This window comes from Dipodomys merriami, unplaced genomic scaffold (assembly GCF_024711535.1).
Source record: "Dipodomys merriami isolate MVZ:Mamm:240054 unplaced genomic scaffold, mDipMer1.0.p SCAF_14, whole genome shotgun sequence".
Classification (NCBI taxonomy): Eukaryota; Metazoa; Chordata; class Mammalia; order Rodentia; family Heteromyidae; genus Dipodomys; species Dipodomys merriami.
Window position 1 is genome coordinate 30,510,761 of NW_027202715.1, and position 15,761 is coordinate 30,526,521.

General features: G+C 36.7%; 1 protein-coding gene across 3 annotated transcripts in view; it reads right to left on the reverse strand.

Annotated features, from left to right (window-relative positions):
* Positions 1–6,357: 6,357 nt before the first annotated feature.
* The window catches only part of Prkg1 (protein kinase cGMP-dependent 1), a 1,047,684-nt gene continuing 1,038,280 nt past the window's right edge, over positions 6,358–15,761 (reverse strand). For all 3 annotated transcript variants that reach the window (XM_070021099.1, XM_070021098.1, XM_070021100.1), the window contains 4 exons: positions 14,762–14,884; positions 14,481–14,543; positions 12,789–12,855; positions 6,358–10,908 (listed from right to left, as the gene is read on the reverse strand). In XM_070021099.1, the coding sequence (XP_069877200.1) occupies positions 10,810–10,908; positions 12,789–12,855; positions 14,481–14,543; positions 14,762–14,884 (352 nt within the window). In that variant the 3' untranslated portion in view covers positions 6,358–10,809. The remainder of the gene's footprint in view (positions 10,909–12,788; positions 12,856–14,480; positions 14,544–14,761; positions 14,885–15,761) is intronic.

Consider the following 15,761-nt stretch of genomic DNA (forward strand, 5'->3'; position numbering starts at 1 on the left):
TCACATTTGCTAGGAAGGCAATTTACCTCTGGAGTCAAGCCTTCAACTCCACCTAAAAATGTTATAAACCATAATTTATAAAATAAAAGCATTTATATTTGAATGAGAAGGCCTTCCACTTTCAGAAAGAAAGCAAAAATTAATCTGCCTCATGAAATTAAGAAAATTGAGGGAAGGATCTAGGTAGGAAGGGAAGAGGGAAAATGATGTAAAGTGTGACATTGCTCAAGATGCATTATATTCATAAGCTGATGTGTTGAATGATAACTCCTTGTATAACTGTTAAAGATAATGACATATACTTTAAAAATTAATAATCTTATACAAAGCAATAATTGTAATAGAATAATACACTGCATTAAAGCAAATGTAAACTATAAATATTAAAAAAAACAAAAATGCTTATAAATCAACAGCACTACCATTAGGTAGTGATGCAGTTAGCTATTTAATAGTGAATAATTTTAAACAACTTCCAATTGTTTCCTTCCAGCCCACTTGTCTTCAACAGATAAAAATAATGTCTTCAACAAGGCAGAAAATAATGCTGTTTCACTATTAGAATTACTTAAAAAATAAAAAATACTGGGAAATATGTGAGAAATGTTATCTCTGAACATTCATTTGGAATTTATAGGGTATTAATTCTTAGCTACAAATACTATCATGTTAGTGTTTCATTTTAAAATATCTTCATAGGAATGATTTTAAAGGAACAAATTCACCTCAGTTGATGTTCTCAAAATAGAACTGTCTTGATAGCACCTGGCCCACACCTTTTGACTGGGCTGATCTCCATGAAGGCCTCCATCTTCTCTCAAAGTGTCATTATTACCCAGTGCATCCTTTCTACATGCAACAAGATTCATGCTTTACAGTAATTTTGACAAGGGAGTGAAACATAGTTTGTGAGAGTCAACAGCTTTGTGAGTTCAGCTTAGCCACAAACTTCACCAAAATCATTTCCTTTGTATCGTTTGCAGTTTGCTGATAATTCTAGAATGAAATGGTGACTAGAAACGGTGGCTAGCTCTGTGAGGGTAAAAAGTGTGTGTTTCCTTTGCATTTAGAATTCCATTGTAGGCCAGGTCCTTTTATTTTTTTCTGGGTAGGGGTGGTGGTCAGCCACGGGGCTTGAACTCTGGGCCCGGGCGCTGACCCTAAGCTCTTCAGCTCAAGGCAAGGGCTCTACCACTTGAGCCACAGCGCCACTTCTGGTTTATTGGTGGTTAATTGGAGATAAGAGTCTCACAGACTTTCCTGCCTGGGCTGGCTTTGAACTACGATCCTCAGGTCTCAGCCTTTTGAGTAGCTAGGATGATAGGCAATTATAGGCATGAGCCACCGGCACCCAGCGACTAATTTTTTTTTTTAATTCCCTTGTGGTTTTATTGACAGTGAAAATTAGAGCCAAGTATGGATGGTTCACGTCTGTAATCCTAGATATTCAGGAGATGAGCTCCAGGGATGGAGGTCCGAATCCAGCCTGGGCAGGAAAGTCTGTGAGACTCTTACCCCAAATAACCACAAAAATGTCAAAACTGGAGTTGTAGCTCAAGTGGGAGAGCACTAGCCTTGAGCACAAAAGTTCAAGAGATTCAGGCCCTGGGTAAAAGCCCCAGGAATGGCATAAAAAAAGCAATGAAATTCAAAAATATACTATTGCACAAAGAAGAGGTACTGCTGTTTAAATATGGAAGAAATACGAGGAAAACATCATAATTGTCCTTTCCTGGTTTTGTTAGCAATGAAAGGCAAGCATTTGCCATTGAAGTCGTTTAAATAAGGATACAGGTGGACCCGTTGCAACAATGAGAAGTACAAGTTGTCATGTGGAAAATGAACTTTACAACTTTGGTGGGGGGAGGGGGTGGATTGGGTGGGGGGATGGGGGGAGGCTGGGAAGGGATGGGAAGGGGAAACAAAGGAGGAGGCTAAAATGCTTGATAAGAAATATACTCATTATCTTGCCCATGTAATTGTAACCCCTCTGTACAGTATTTTCACAATAAAAAATAAATAAATATTAAAAAAATAAAAGTATCTTATAAAACAGTCTATGTTTTTAAATTTTATTTTATGGTAGAGATGCTGCTTTGCAGAGAGGCTGCAGTTACATGAGTAAGGCAATGAGTACCCTCTCCTTTGTTGTTTTCCCACTATTTCTTCCCTCTCCCACCTCCCTCACGGTGAAGGCCTGTGATGCCTGTGATGCCCAAGGCCCATTAAACTAAACCACTTTCAGCTGTAGCCCTAACTCCAGCCTTGACATTTAGTTTTTAATGCAGGTTTGTTTGCTTTTGCTTATTTCTGTGAATACTCTTACCAGAAGCCACACAGAAGGTTCTTGACTTACAAGGGTTTCCCTCAGAATTTTCCAGCGTGGTGATGGTGTGAAAACAATGCCTACTCACCAACACCATACATTTAGATGTTGATTGATCACTCCTGGGCTATGAGGCTACTGGTAGGCTGCTAGCTTGCTAAGCAGGGCAGAAGCCGTAACTACAGTCAGGCCTGGGCTTCCTAGCAAAACAACCTACACTCTCCATTGCACTGTGTTGGCTTGCTAGGATTTCTCCCTAAGCCAATTGCATTAAATTCATTTTACACTTAAAGTCTGTTATTTATGTTGACGTAGGCTTAAGAAAAAGGATGTTTTTGTTGTTGTTTGCTTGCTTTGGTTAGGGTTCTTCAGAGAAATAGAGCCGCATGGATATATGTGGATGAGGAGAAGCGTCAGGGGAATGGGCTGGAGTGACTCTGGAGGCAGGGAGATCTGATGACGCTGGAGAATGAGGGGAGCTCTGGTCATCCTTCAGTTCAAGCCTGAAGCCTGAGAACCAGGAGAGTCTATCAGAAACAAAAAGCCAGAGAGCTCTAGTGTGTGTCTGTGGAGGAAAGCTGATATAGATGCTCATGTCCCATGGCCTGCCAATAGGAGCTCTGGTTTCTGAGGTCAAGAGAAAACAGAGGCTTCAGCTGAAGGAGAGAGTCATCTTCCCTCCTCCTCCTCCTCCTCCTCCTCCTCCTCCTCCTCCTCCTCCTCCTCCTCCTCCTCCTCCTCCTCCTCCTCCTCCTCCTCCTCCTCCTCCTCCTCCTCCTCCTCCTCCTCCTCCTCCTCCTCCTCCTCCTCCTCCTCCTCCTCCTCCTCCTCCTCCTCCTCCTCCTCCTCCTCCTCCTCCTCCTCCTCCTCCTCCTCCTCCTCCTCCTCCTCCTCCTCCTCCTCCTCCTCCTCCTCCTCCTCCTCCTCCTCCTCCTCCTCCTCCTCCTCCTCCTCCTCCTCCTCCCCCTCCTCCTCCCCCCTCACTGGTGAAAGCCAAACCTCAGCTTCAATGTTCTAATCCCGATGCTGATTTCTTCAGAAGAGATTCTCGGATGCCCGTATTCCTAGCTATTTGGGAAGCTCAGATTGGGAAGATGGCTGGTTCCAGATCAGCCTGGGCAGAAAAATTCACCCGACCTCATCTCAGTGAGGAAGAGGCTGGACATGGTGGTAAAAGACAGCTATAGGGGACATATAAATAGGAGGACTGAGATCCATAGTGACTAGGTGAAACGCTAAACTAGTAAGAAAATAATGAACACAGAAAGGATTGTGAGTGACTCAATGGTAGCCTGAAGCCTAACAAGCACATGTCCCTGAGTTCTAAACCCCAGTAGTGCCCCATAAATAGTAAATAGAAGATATTTGCAAAATAATAAATGAGTCATTAATTAACTAATTAATTTTTATTTTGTTTCTGGTCATGGCTGTTGAATTCAGGGCTTGGTCTCTCTGTCCCTGAGTCTTTCTGCTCAAGACTTGCACTCTACCACTTAAGCCACAGCCCTACTTCTGGCTTTTTGGTGGTTAATTGGGGATACCAATCTTACAGCCTTTTCTGCCCTGGCTGGCTTCAAACTTTCATTCTCAGTTCTCAACCTCCTATGTAGCTAGGGTTATAGATCTGAGCCACAAACAACTGGTGGTATTTTTATATTTATTATTTTTTCTTAAATGGTGCACACTGTTTAAGAGATAAGTAAAAAAGATAATAGTTTTCTCCTTTCCTTAAGTGGCTGAGCATGCAAACAGGAAACTCTATCATCTTTGTATTCCTGAGAGAAAGGGGCCAGTTTTAATACACACATATGTTTGGCTTAGTCTTACCAATATTTTTATTAGAATTTTTGCTTCTGTGTTCATAAGGAGCTAAAACCATCCTTTTGTTTCTTTACTGTGTGTGATCCTTATCTGGGTTAGGACTTAGGATTTCTCTCAACCTCAAATGAAATCCGGAAATTCAACTCTTCACTCCCCCCCCCCATCCTATTCTCCCCCATCACCATTATTCCACCCAAATGCAATCATTATATTTTATTCCCTTATCCCCTTGAAGTTTTTTGAGTTTAATTTTTCTCCCAAAACATGGGTTGCTACACACTTTGAGACTTGCATATGCAAATAATCTCATACACAATCTAGTTCCCTGGGGTTTTTTTGGAAACCCATTTTACTCTATAGTAATGATTCTTTAATGAAATGCCATGTGCATCACCAGTAGGTGATATGAGAGCATCTCTGTGGATTTAGAACACTGCAGCCCGGGAAGACTGCACACTTCCTATTACCTTCCTTTATCCCAAACATTCCTCCCATAGAGTATCACACATACATCCCAAATAGAGTCCACATTTCTCGGTACTAGTGGAGTTTGAAAACGGCTCATTGTGCGGAGACTCCATAGAAAACTCCCATCTGAAAATTCTTTTTCCTATCACAATCATCTTTCTCTCCTCTCTTTCTCTTTCCTCCCTCTTTTGAGCTTCTTTTTTTTCTCGTAATTACTTTTCTTTCTTATTATTAGCCATGGTTTAACAACACCTCTGTGCTTAATGTACGAAGTCAGCTTATTCATAGGTGTCTGTAGAGAAACATAGTATACAACCTTTAGGATTACCTGTAGCTTCAGGCATGTAATGGAGTCTTTTTTAAAAAATCCTTAAGTAGTAGTTGTGCAAAGGGGTTTCAATTCAACATGTCAGGTTGTGAGCACAATGAATCTTCATCGCAGAAATAATCCCAAGTGCAGACTTTCATATATCTCTTGAAACTGTGCTTGACCAAAAGAATAAATTTTCAGGATCAGGAAAGATAAGTCTGAGAACTAGGATGTGAAATTCAAAGACAGGCATACAAAAACAAGTACTATATGACTTCATACAAATGTGGACTTTAAACAAATTGATCTAAAATAAAAAGTTGATTTCATAGAAGTTGAGAGCAGAATGGGAGTGACCACAACTATGGAAAGGAAGATGGGGAAAGAGATGGGGAGCGGTTAATAGTCAGTTAACTATAGTTAGGAGTTCTGGTATATTACTGCATAGCAGGGTGTCTGTATTTGGTAATGATGCACCATATATTTGAAGAATAAAACTAGGAAAAAAGGGGAAAAAAGAAAATCAAAAGCAAAAAGGACAGATGTCAAAAGATGTATTGCAGTTTATTTGAAAAAGAAATGAAACTCTTGGATGTGCTGTTTTGATATGGCATATTTTCTCAGATTGGCTCTGAATGAGAAAGGTAATTGGACTGAATTTCTACTCTTCACTAAATGGGAGTTTCAACCCACTGTCACTGGCAATGTGGTGCCACAAAAGAACATCAGTCAAGTTGAGACTCTTTATCTTGCTAGTTTTGACTTTTGTATCATGTCTTGCAATGAGGAGCAAAAAGCTGCAAAAAAGGATGTGGCCACTAGGGTTTTGGAGAAATTTGTACATTATGTTCATTACATTGTCCCCTAATTCTACACTCCTTGTATGAGGTTTATCAGAGGAATCCAGTGAAGATGCTTAGATAGTCATCATGTTTCTTTTCGTATCAAATAATTATCTCCTAGCATGTATCAATATTTGATCCTTTTCTCCTCCTCCTCGTCCTCCTCCTGCTCCTCCTCCTGCTTCTCCTCCTCCTCCTCCCCCTCCTCCTCTTCCTCCTTCTCCTCTTCTTACTCCTCCTCCTTCTCTTTTGCATAATTTGCACTAGGAGGAGAAATACCCAAAGGAGTAATTTATGGGAATGGTGCTAATCTAGTGAAATTGGTTAATTTCAGGTTTAGTATATGGATACCTTTATTTGTTTTAGTATTCATATTTGAAGATGAATTGTTTAAGATGGATTGCTAAATTATTTAAGATAAATTGTTAAATTTGTTTTATATTAGCTTATATTATTTTACAAAGGCTAGCTTAGATTATAAGTACATTCTCCAGTGTGACAGCAATATTTCAGCTCCAGTATGATATACAAATTCTGTTTGGTTTTGTTTTTTACTCTTTTACGGAATGAAACACAACTAAGTTCAAAAGTAATTATTTTTTATTTCAACTCTATAAAGTATACAACAGGCACTCGGCAATTACAGCTGCAGGAAAAATACAGAGCAAATCAAAGCAGGTTAAGTTTATGAAAAAGTTCTTCATCTACATGTAAAGAGTGCAAGTGGTCAAGGACCATTTGATGACGGTTTGTTGCATTCTGACTAACAAAAGACTCTTTCATGTAGAACAAGTGGGAAGAGGACAGTCAAATAAACTATAGCTGTAAGAATACAAAAGAACTCACCATTTGTAAAAACATTATACATTGAAAATTAATTTGATTGATGATGCTCAAAAGAAATATCCCTTTACTCAGAAAGCCCAAACCTCTGAGTTATGGTCAAGGTCCCAGAGCTCTGTCTGTTGACACAGGGGCAGATAATGAGGAGAGCTAACAACATACTTTCAAAGTTTTGCTTTCTAAGTCTGTTGGATATTTGCTTCATTGCTGATTTGCATATACAAGCACTCAGAGAAAGCGTCCTGTTTTGTTGAGAGGTGCACCAGGGTACTTTTTCATCATTGGTTTCATAACGAGGTGTGGTGCGCAGTCATTTCCAATTTATTTATTTATGTTTTAAACTCTTTTGGGTTGGACCATGGTTCATGGAGTGAACACAATGAGAAATGTGAGGATTTGACTGCACAAATTTGTTTTATTTTACTGACTCGGCACAACTTAGCAAAACAGGAATACCTGTATACAGACTGATAGTATGTCATGTATTAAGTTCACCTGCACATACATTTATACATTTCACAGAAATGATGCTGTATCTCATGAACAGATACACAGCTCTGGAACATTTAACAGAAATAAGGGAACAACTTCATCATTTCTGTAATTCATCAATGTTATATAATAAAGGTTTATAAATTGTTAGCAGAAAGAACTGTAAAACGCAGCAAGCTAAGAAAGGACAACATTTTGAGGTGTGTTTGTCTTTGTCATGCAGCATAACACCAAATTTGATTTTTTTATAAGATGCCATGAATTTAAGGCACTTGCAACAATGCCAGATAGCCAGGTCATGTTCTAAACTATGGGACAGATGAGTGACAGTACCGTTGACATAATTTTCAATAATACTGACAAATATGACATTAATTCAAGTCTACTTGGACCTAAACCATTATTCAATAAAATAAAAAGAAATAATAATGCTGTGAAACACTAAAAAAAGTTATATGTACCACAAAATATCACACAAAAATATCTATTTACATAAATATTTGTCTGTGGTCCTATCGTGAAAGAAAACATTTTTATGGATAATGCACAGATCATCTGTTTTCTGAATTCAGTTCTAACATCCTTGCCTTCACTCTCATAGATGATTTTTAAGTTCATCATCAGTTCAGTTATTTAGAAATGAAACTACAGGAATTCTATAGTTGAATTTATATATTATTTCACATGTGTCTGTCACATGTTTCTTCCATCATTGAAAAAATATAATTGAAAAAGAATACAATCAAAATAAATTTGTTTTAAATGCTACATGGATCTGATACATCTCTTAATAACAAAGAAGAAACCTAAAAAATCAATTATAACAATTTCCATAAACCATTTTCTCTAATGAATTCAATTTATTTCAAACATAATGGCATTCCTTCTCTTGGCAGTTTTCAGTTTCCTTGTTAGTCAAGACACACAGAAAGCCCCATTTCCCATACTCAAAATATTAACAATTAAGTCAGTTAACAAATCAAACAGGTTGGCACTGTTCTAACGTACCTAGATTTTTTTCATGTAATAAAAAAGAGGGGATGTGAAAATTTCAGAACTAAAGTAGATGCATTTTGCGAAGCTGACCATGAAGTATAGCCCTAGTGTCTTCATTTAGACGAGATTTAAATCCTTAAAACTAAGTATTGAATACCAGGTGAATGTTTTCTGTTAGCAATTCTTGGAAGTTATAGTTCACCTTTGTTTTTATTTTGGTGATTGCTTTCAATAACCTAATGCAATGATGTGAAATGAATAGGGATTCAGTTCTAAGTGAGAAAACAACCTATAATTGTAATGTGCTGAATGCCACTTCTCACTTTTCCATTGTGCTTACACATATGTTGTCTTAGACTTGAACCATAGGTCCCAAATCCTCTGTTACCGACCACTTCTGGGGCTGTTGAGATTTTTTTTAATTGTAGAAGTAGATTCACTTTGCTAATGACAAGGAAAATAAATGTCATATTCTACCAATCCTTTAGCATGGTTAAATTATAAAGTCACTGACATTGATGCTAAAGTTGAAATGATCTATTTTAAAGCTCAGTTAAAAGAAACAACACTTCTGAAATAACATCTATCCTAGCTAGCTTTTAAGTAGATGTTTTTCACTTTATATTCTAAGTCTATAGTGATCAGCAGATGTCTGGGAATAGACTGATTTTGAAAAATTGCTTGAAAAGGAGGGAAAATGCCAATAATACAATAAATAACTTAGATCAAAGTCTTAATTATTTTTTCTAATTATAATGCTTTTATTAGTTTCTAATTATTTACCATTAGTATAATAGGTCATCGGCCTATTATATTTTGAAAATATATTCTAAAGTACTTTTGAATATGAAAAATGTAGCCAAAACTCATAATATTTGCTTTCTGGGCTGGGACATCATAATCTAATTGGACATACTTTATAGAATTTTCTACACTGACCAAACCTATACTTAGACAAAAAACAAGCAAAACATACTTAGACCAAAAAGCAAATATATACTTCTTAGGCCAAATTAACACAAATATCTACACCAGGATGACAGCTTGGATGGTAATACATATGTCTGTGTAAGTATAATGTATCTGCCTGAAAGAAGCTTCTGCTACATAGGACAACTAATCATAGTAACATGGCCAGGTATCACCAGACTTAATTTGTTGATTCTTTTTCTCACATGAAAACATTTGATATTAAAAATCCAAGCTTTTCTAGCTAACAAGAAACTTCAGGATTGCAATTATTTCTGTCTTATTTAGCTTTTATTTTTAGGAAATCCCTTTCCTGTTTTCCTCTCTAAACCCTTCCTATTTTGACAAACTCTGACTACTTCATCAAAAGATAATCAGTACCTGGTTCTTGTTATGTTCTGTGACCTCACATAAGCAAAGTTCCTGGTTCTAGAAAATCTTCATATCTTTGACTTTGTATGTATTTTCTTTTCCTTTCTGATGTTTGTTTCTTTTAGTTCAGGCCTAAGACAAGGAGCTAGTTCATTCATATATATATCATATGTAAATATCATATATTACATATATGATATATATCACCTTTCTCTCTCAGACCCAGACTATGTTGTATAAGTGAAATCTGACAGAAATTTGATTTAATAAATTTAGTGAAAATGCTTGCATCTCTGGCTAGACATGTAATGATTAGAATTTCTGTTGTCTGTTCAGACATTGACATTACAGATGAAAGATATACATAGCACCTATAGAGTTTTTTTATTTTTTATTTTTTGGATGGACCTTAATGCCTTCCACCCTATCCCTCCCCTACCCCAAGGGTTCATTTTTATAAAAGGGAATATTTGAAGCCCCAGTTTGAGGGTATGTTAGGTAATAAATAAAAACCAATTTGCTGCTACTCATTTCCAGGACCCTCTTTAAGCACTATATGTATATATATATATATATTTAAATATGAAATGATTTTGTGAATTGTTTTTTCCTCCCATTCTGTCATGCCAATTTATCAAAAAGGAACAAACAAATACCATGCATTTTTTTTCAATCCTCAGAAAACACACATGACCCTGCTACAGAAAGGGCTCAGCAATCCCATAGCAGTTGTGCTTTTATCATACCAATTTTTAAAAAATCTGTCAGAAAGAAAAGATAACATTCAGTCTTGTCATCAGCACTGCTGGGAAATAAAATTGTGAAACTTCTAGCACTGGTTTGACATGAATGCTGTGACCCACAGATATGTGGTCTTCTGTGTACAGTATACCTACTGGCTCACAGTAACAGATTTCACAACCTTCATTTGAAAACAGGGAATAAGCCCAGGATCTGTACCCTAGTCATTTCCCCTACTCAATATATTATTCTTTCATCCTCTTGATAACTCTAGCAGGGTATAGACTCCTCTACTAAGTTGAAGTGTCTCCTACAGTCTTTCAAATTATAATCAGAGCAAAGCAAGATCATTGCAACAACAGAAAAAAACATCTCTTTACTGGTGAAAGACTTTGCTTCAGGACCACCATGTCAACTGCTATGTTAGATTCAAAACAGAAAACATGTAAAGAGCACTATTGTCATCTAAGCAATAAGTCCTAATGCCACTGTAGTTACTGGAGCAGCATCGATCAAAGGCATCATGGTGACCCCGAGCACTAATCTTCTCTCTTTCCCTCGTGTTTGCTGGCAGCTGTGTCTCAGAAAAAGCTGTCTTCAGCAAGGCAGAAGCAGGTAAGAGAAATGCATTAGAAGTCTATATCCCAGCCCGAGTTGTCATCAGGGGGCGGTTCGTCGCTGTCCTCAGGGAAACTGTCGAAATTGCTTGTGTCTGTGGGTGATGCCACCTGCAACAGGAGAGACTGCATAGTCCAAAGCCGCTCATGTTTTCAAAATTCCAAGTGTCAGTATTATTTGTTCCCTGTTCTTAATACGGTAGTTCCTAAATGTATGTGTTTGTTTAATATGGAAAAGATTAAAATGGAGTACTAAATATTGTGTCATAGACATATCCCTTGCATGATGTTTAAATCAGATTAAACAAATGTGTCTTTAACCATTTATTATTTATGATAAAAATAATTTAGTTTTTCCTCTAGCCTTTTGAAATATAGAGTACATTATCATTCTCTTTGACCAATGAAAACGTAATAACCATGGGTCAGTCTTTGCCCCTGCCCTTCTCAGCTCCAGGCCTTTGATAACTACCATGCTACTCTCAACTTATGTGAGATGAACTTTTTTAGATGTTTCATAGGAACATGATTATGCACTTCGTAATAGCTGCCTCTGCACCTGACTTAGTGCACTTAGCATAACGACCTCTATTTCCAACCATGGTGTTGCAAATTACTGGAATTCATTGTTTTTACAGTTTTCTGTGTATCTATCTATCTATCTATCTATCTATCTATCTATCTATCTATCTATCTATCTATCTATCTATCTATCTATCTATCTATCTATCTATCTATCTACCTACCTACCTACCTATCATCTATATCACATTATCCTTTTTTATCAATAATTTTAAGAATAATTTTATTCATTTTCTACTCTAGAACCATTTCTGGCCTTCTAGTATGTACTAAGCACAGTGAGTGACTATTGATTTGTAAAAAAAGGAAACGGCTCTTACCCTCAAATATTTATATTATAATAGATAATACATTGTATGGCTAAACCAAGCACAGAAATCTATGTGAAATTATGAATTTTGGCTAGTGCTTTGGAAAAATAAAAAATGCCACAAGAGCAAGTGGTCACAAAAAGTCCATTTGGAAAAGTTCAAGATGGGTAGGGCACACACCCATGCCCTGAGAGAGAGCCACATTATGAAATAATGAAGAGGACAACATCACTCCTGGCTAAACAAGGAGGCAACTGGTATGAGTAGAGCCTGGAGAAATAGAGCCACGTTATATAGATATTTTGTGTGCAGCTTCAAAGGACAATAGAATCCATACTTGAGCAACACTTACAAATTTACCAGCTGAATTCCAATTTGCAGAGATCAGTGAAAACCTGCCTAATATTACTAGTACATACTTGACCCTGGTAAAGCCTGGTTAGATAATTTAATATTTATATCTCCCTGCTTCTTCCTCTGCTCTTGTTCTAAAATAAAGCTTTTCAAATGCAGTATATTGCATTCAACAGGCACAGTGCTGGTAAAAATAAAATCTAAATGAAAACCATTGAAACCTATTTCAGATTATAGAGGTATGCAGTCTACTTATCTAACTCCTATTTAACAACAAGACGAACATCAAGGAATCTGCTTGTTAAGTAAAAGGGCATCTTCTGGTAAGAAGAGCATTCATTGAAGGATAAACATCCAGTCAAACTGGAGGCAGTCAATAGAAACTAAGAAGCATCAGTGAAACAGAATGGGCTAAACAGTGATTGTTGTTAAAACAGTTGCAAAATCACTATGCCCTTCTGCATATACTTAATATTTATCATAATGGAAGTTAATTGACTCTTCAGTAAAGGAAACTTGAATTAAAATTGGAAAAAAAACTATAAGGGCAAACAGATATATAAGTCATCCTTTAAATCAATATATCTATGCTTGTACTTTAGGATATGTTGAAATTTTAATACAGTACTTTATAGAATGTGTTTAACCTGATCATAGGATGGATGTTTTAAAATAACAGGTACTTGTTGATTGACAAACGCTATCAAGTATGTCCTAGAATTCAGAGCTGGAATGTATACTTACACTTGGTATGATGGGAGGTGTCAAAGTACCTTTTCTTAAGCCTTCCCAATTAAAGCCTTCAAACCATCTAGGAGAGAAAAAAAATATAGGCAATTAAAGGTGGCGAATCCCAGTTGTAATCTTCTTATTACAACATGTTGGATATGTATAATGGCTAGATAGTAGTTAGGTAAACATTTACATGTGACAAAAATATGTTCACCCTTTAACTGTAGAGTTTAATTGGCTTTTTCTTAAAGTGCGTATCTTTAGAAATGTAGTTGTCAGATTTAAACACCAGCTACCATGCAAGTTCATTTCCTATCATTTCAGTTAGGATGTCTGTGTAACCTTGTTCCTCTGCAATTATTATAAGCAAATACATGTGATGATATGCTCACCCTATGTCCTGTGTGTCACTTTACAGAGATAGAACTGAGTGGGTAGGAATCAGGGCAGAAATTAATAATCCATCTTTGCTACTGGGTCAGTACTCAGCTTTGACTAATTTAAACTTTCACATCACAATGTTTGGCTCTTCGTATTCCACTTTCCTCATTCACTGTCTTTTTCAATAGGAAGAAGTATACTAAGTAAATTATTTTTCTGTAAAAATGAGAACCACATACTATAACACTAGGAATTGTATGATTTTTGCCTGTGAAGTATTTCAGCATTAACAAATACTTATACCAATTTCTTAGCAAGTCGTACAAAATCACAGCTATCTCAGTAAATCAGCTTATTTGATAAGGATGTGGGTTTTCTGGGAGCATTACAGAAGCAGATGAAAAGAGGAAAAATAAACAATTTGTGTTGGCTTAGCTTTAGAAACTCTAACCAATGTATCTAATGGTGAAGATGCTGGAGTTTGTTGTTGTTTTGGTTCATTTTGTTTTTAAGCTTCTTGTCCTTTTGTTCTATCACCTTGCTTAATGGACAGGAGGTGATATGAAACTACGTTTTTAATTTAGTAGAAAAATGTAGAATGTCAGATTTTTTTTCTGTTATGCTATTAAAGAATAGTTTCAAATTTTTAGTGCAAATTTTCTTTTTTAAAAAATTTTAAAGTATGTTTTTTATTGTGAAAATACTGTACAGAGGGGTTATAATCACATGAGCAAGGTAATGAGTACATTTCCTATCAAGCATTGTTGCCTCCTCCTTTGTTTTTCCCCTACCATCCCTTCCCTCCCATCTCCACAACTACACTCCCCCCTCCCCCCTCTTCCCCTCTTGCCCCCCTGCCTAAATTGTAAAGTTCATTTTTCAGCATAACATCTTTTTCATCTCTTCGTTGCAATGGGTCCACCTGTATCCCTATTTAAACAATATTTTTTCCCTTCTGCTGGGTCAGAGGGAGGAAAATATCAGTGCCTGGGGGCTAGGAGAAAGTGCATTTGTTGTTTGGAAAGTCATAAAGTAGTAAAATAGTTAGATACACTAACATCAAGCTCTATACACATTGGCAGTTCTTGGTGAAATAAATTTGTCTACATTCTCACTTTCAATGTTACTACAGGATTATTGCATTATGTGTATGTATTATGAATGTATTGTATTATGTATATACCAGTAACTCATTTGTCTACATTCTTTCTCTCTTTGGATATGACTGTAGGATTATTTTATGTAGACACTAGAAAACATTACCCTGGGGAAATTCTCAACAGGTTTTCTGAACTCTGAAATAGAAAAGCAAAGAACACTTACTTGTGCTTTTGAATGTCTTTTACACCATTTTTCAAATTTCCTAATCTTTCGGATGGGTTGTCCCTAAAAATAAAATAATAGTTTTGTTAAGTAATCTATTTTTTCATTCTGTGATACTTTCAAATATAATGTACTTGAATAAGGTGTGGTGGTTCACCCCTGTAATTTCAACAACCAAGCAGGAAAATGGTTAAGATCAGGGCTAGCGTGGACTGTAGAGTGAAATCCTATCTCAAAAACAAACCAATGATGATACAAGAAAATGTGGTTGAAAGACTAACCTGCATAGTTTTTTAATTAAATTAGCAGCATTTTTGGCAATCTTCTTTGGAAATTCTATCATATCAATCCCTCTCAGGATGATGTTATAGGTTTTCATAGGATCTGGGCCTGAGAAAGGTGGGCTGCAAAATTAGAGACATAAGATGTATCATGCTTGATAGGAAATGTACTCATTACCTTACTCATGTAACTGTAACCCCTCTATACAGTAATTTTACGATAAAAATGTATTATTTTTTTAAATGTATCATTTTTGCTTTCTCAAAAAGAATACTCTTGCTGTATTAAGTTCTACAATTCTTATGCAGGGCCCCAAATAAATTAAACAAATGGAACACAATGTGAATAATATTAAAACAACCTGGCCATTCACTTAGTAAAACCATCAGTGCATGAAATATATTTGCTGTTTCCCTTCCTTCCTTTAGTGCAAGTGCCTGACCCCTCTTGCTGTTCTTATTTATTCAAGCTGTGTGCTTTATCCTCTGGTTTTCCTCACACGAACTGACGCACTGATTATACATGGGATGAAGTGTAAAGTCATTAAGAGGAGTCACAGGAGAATTAAGGATATGACCTCTCCTCATGTCACTAACACCATTACTGCAGGCAGGCACAGAAGCACCGTCCATCTCAGGGAATTATTTTGCCTAGAGATTCATCCCATATTTATCTGACTAAGGACTCATTTCATCAAGTCTCCATTTAACTTTTGTACTGTTTCCTCCCAAGGCCTACTTGGATAGCCGACATCAACCAAAAGTGTCTGATAATCTGATCTCAAACAGGAAAGATTCAGTTTTCTGTTCTTTCCATGCCTCCTGGACAAACCTGACCTTCTTCTGAAATGACTCCTTTACTTATTTTCCTCAGCACCTGTCATGTGGGTGTGTTAGTTTTTCTTTTATATTGGTCCTTCAGGAGTTTGGAGTATATCTTATACCTTATGCCTCCTTTAGCAGTTATGAATTATGTATTACAATCTTCAGCAAAATGCAT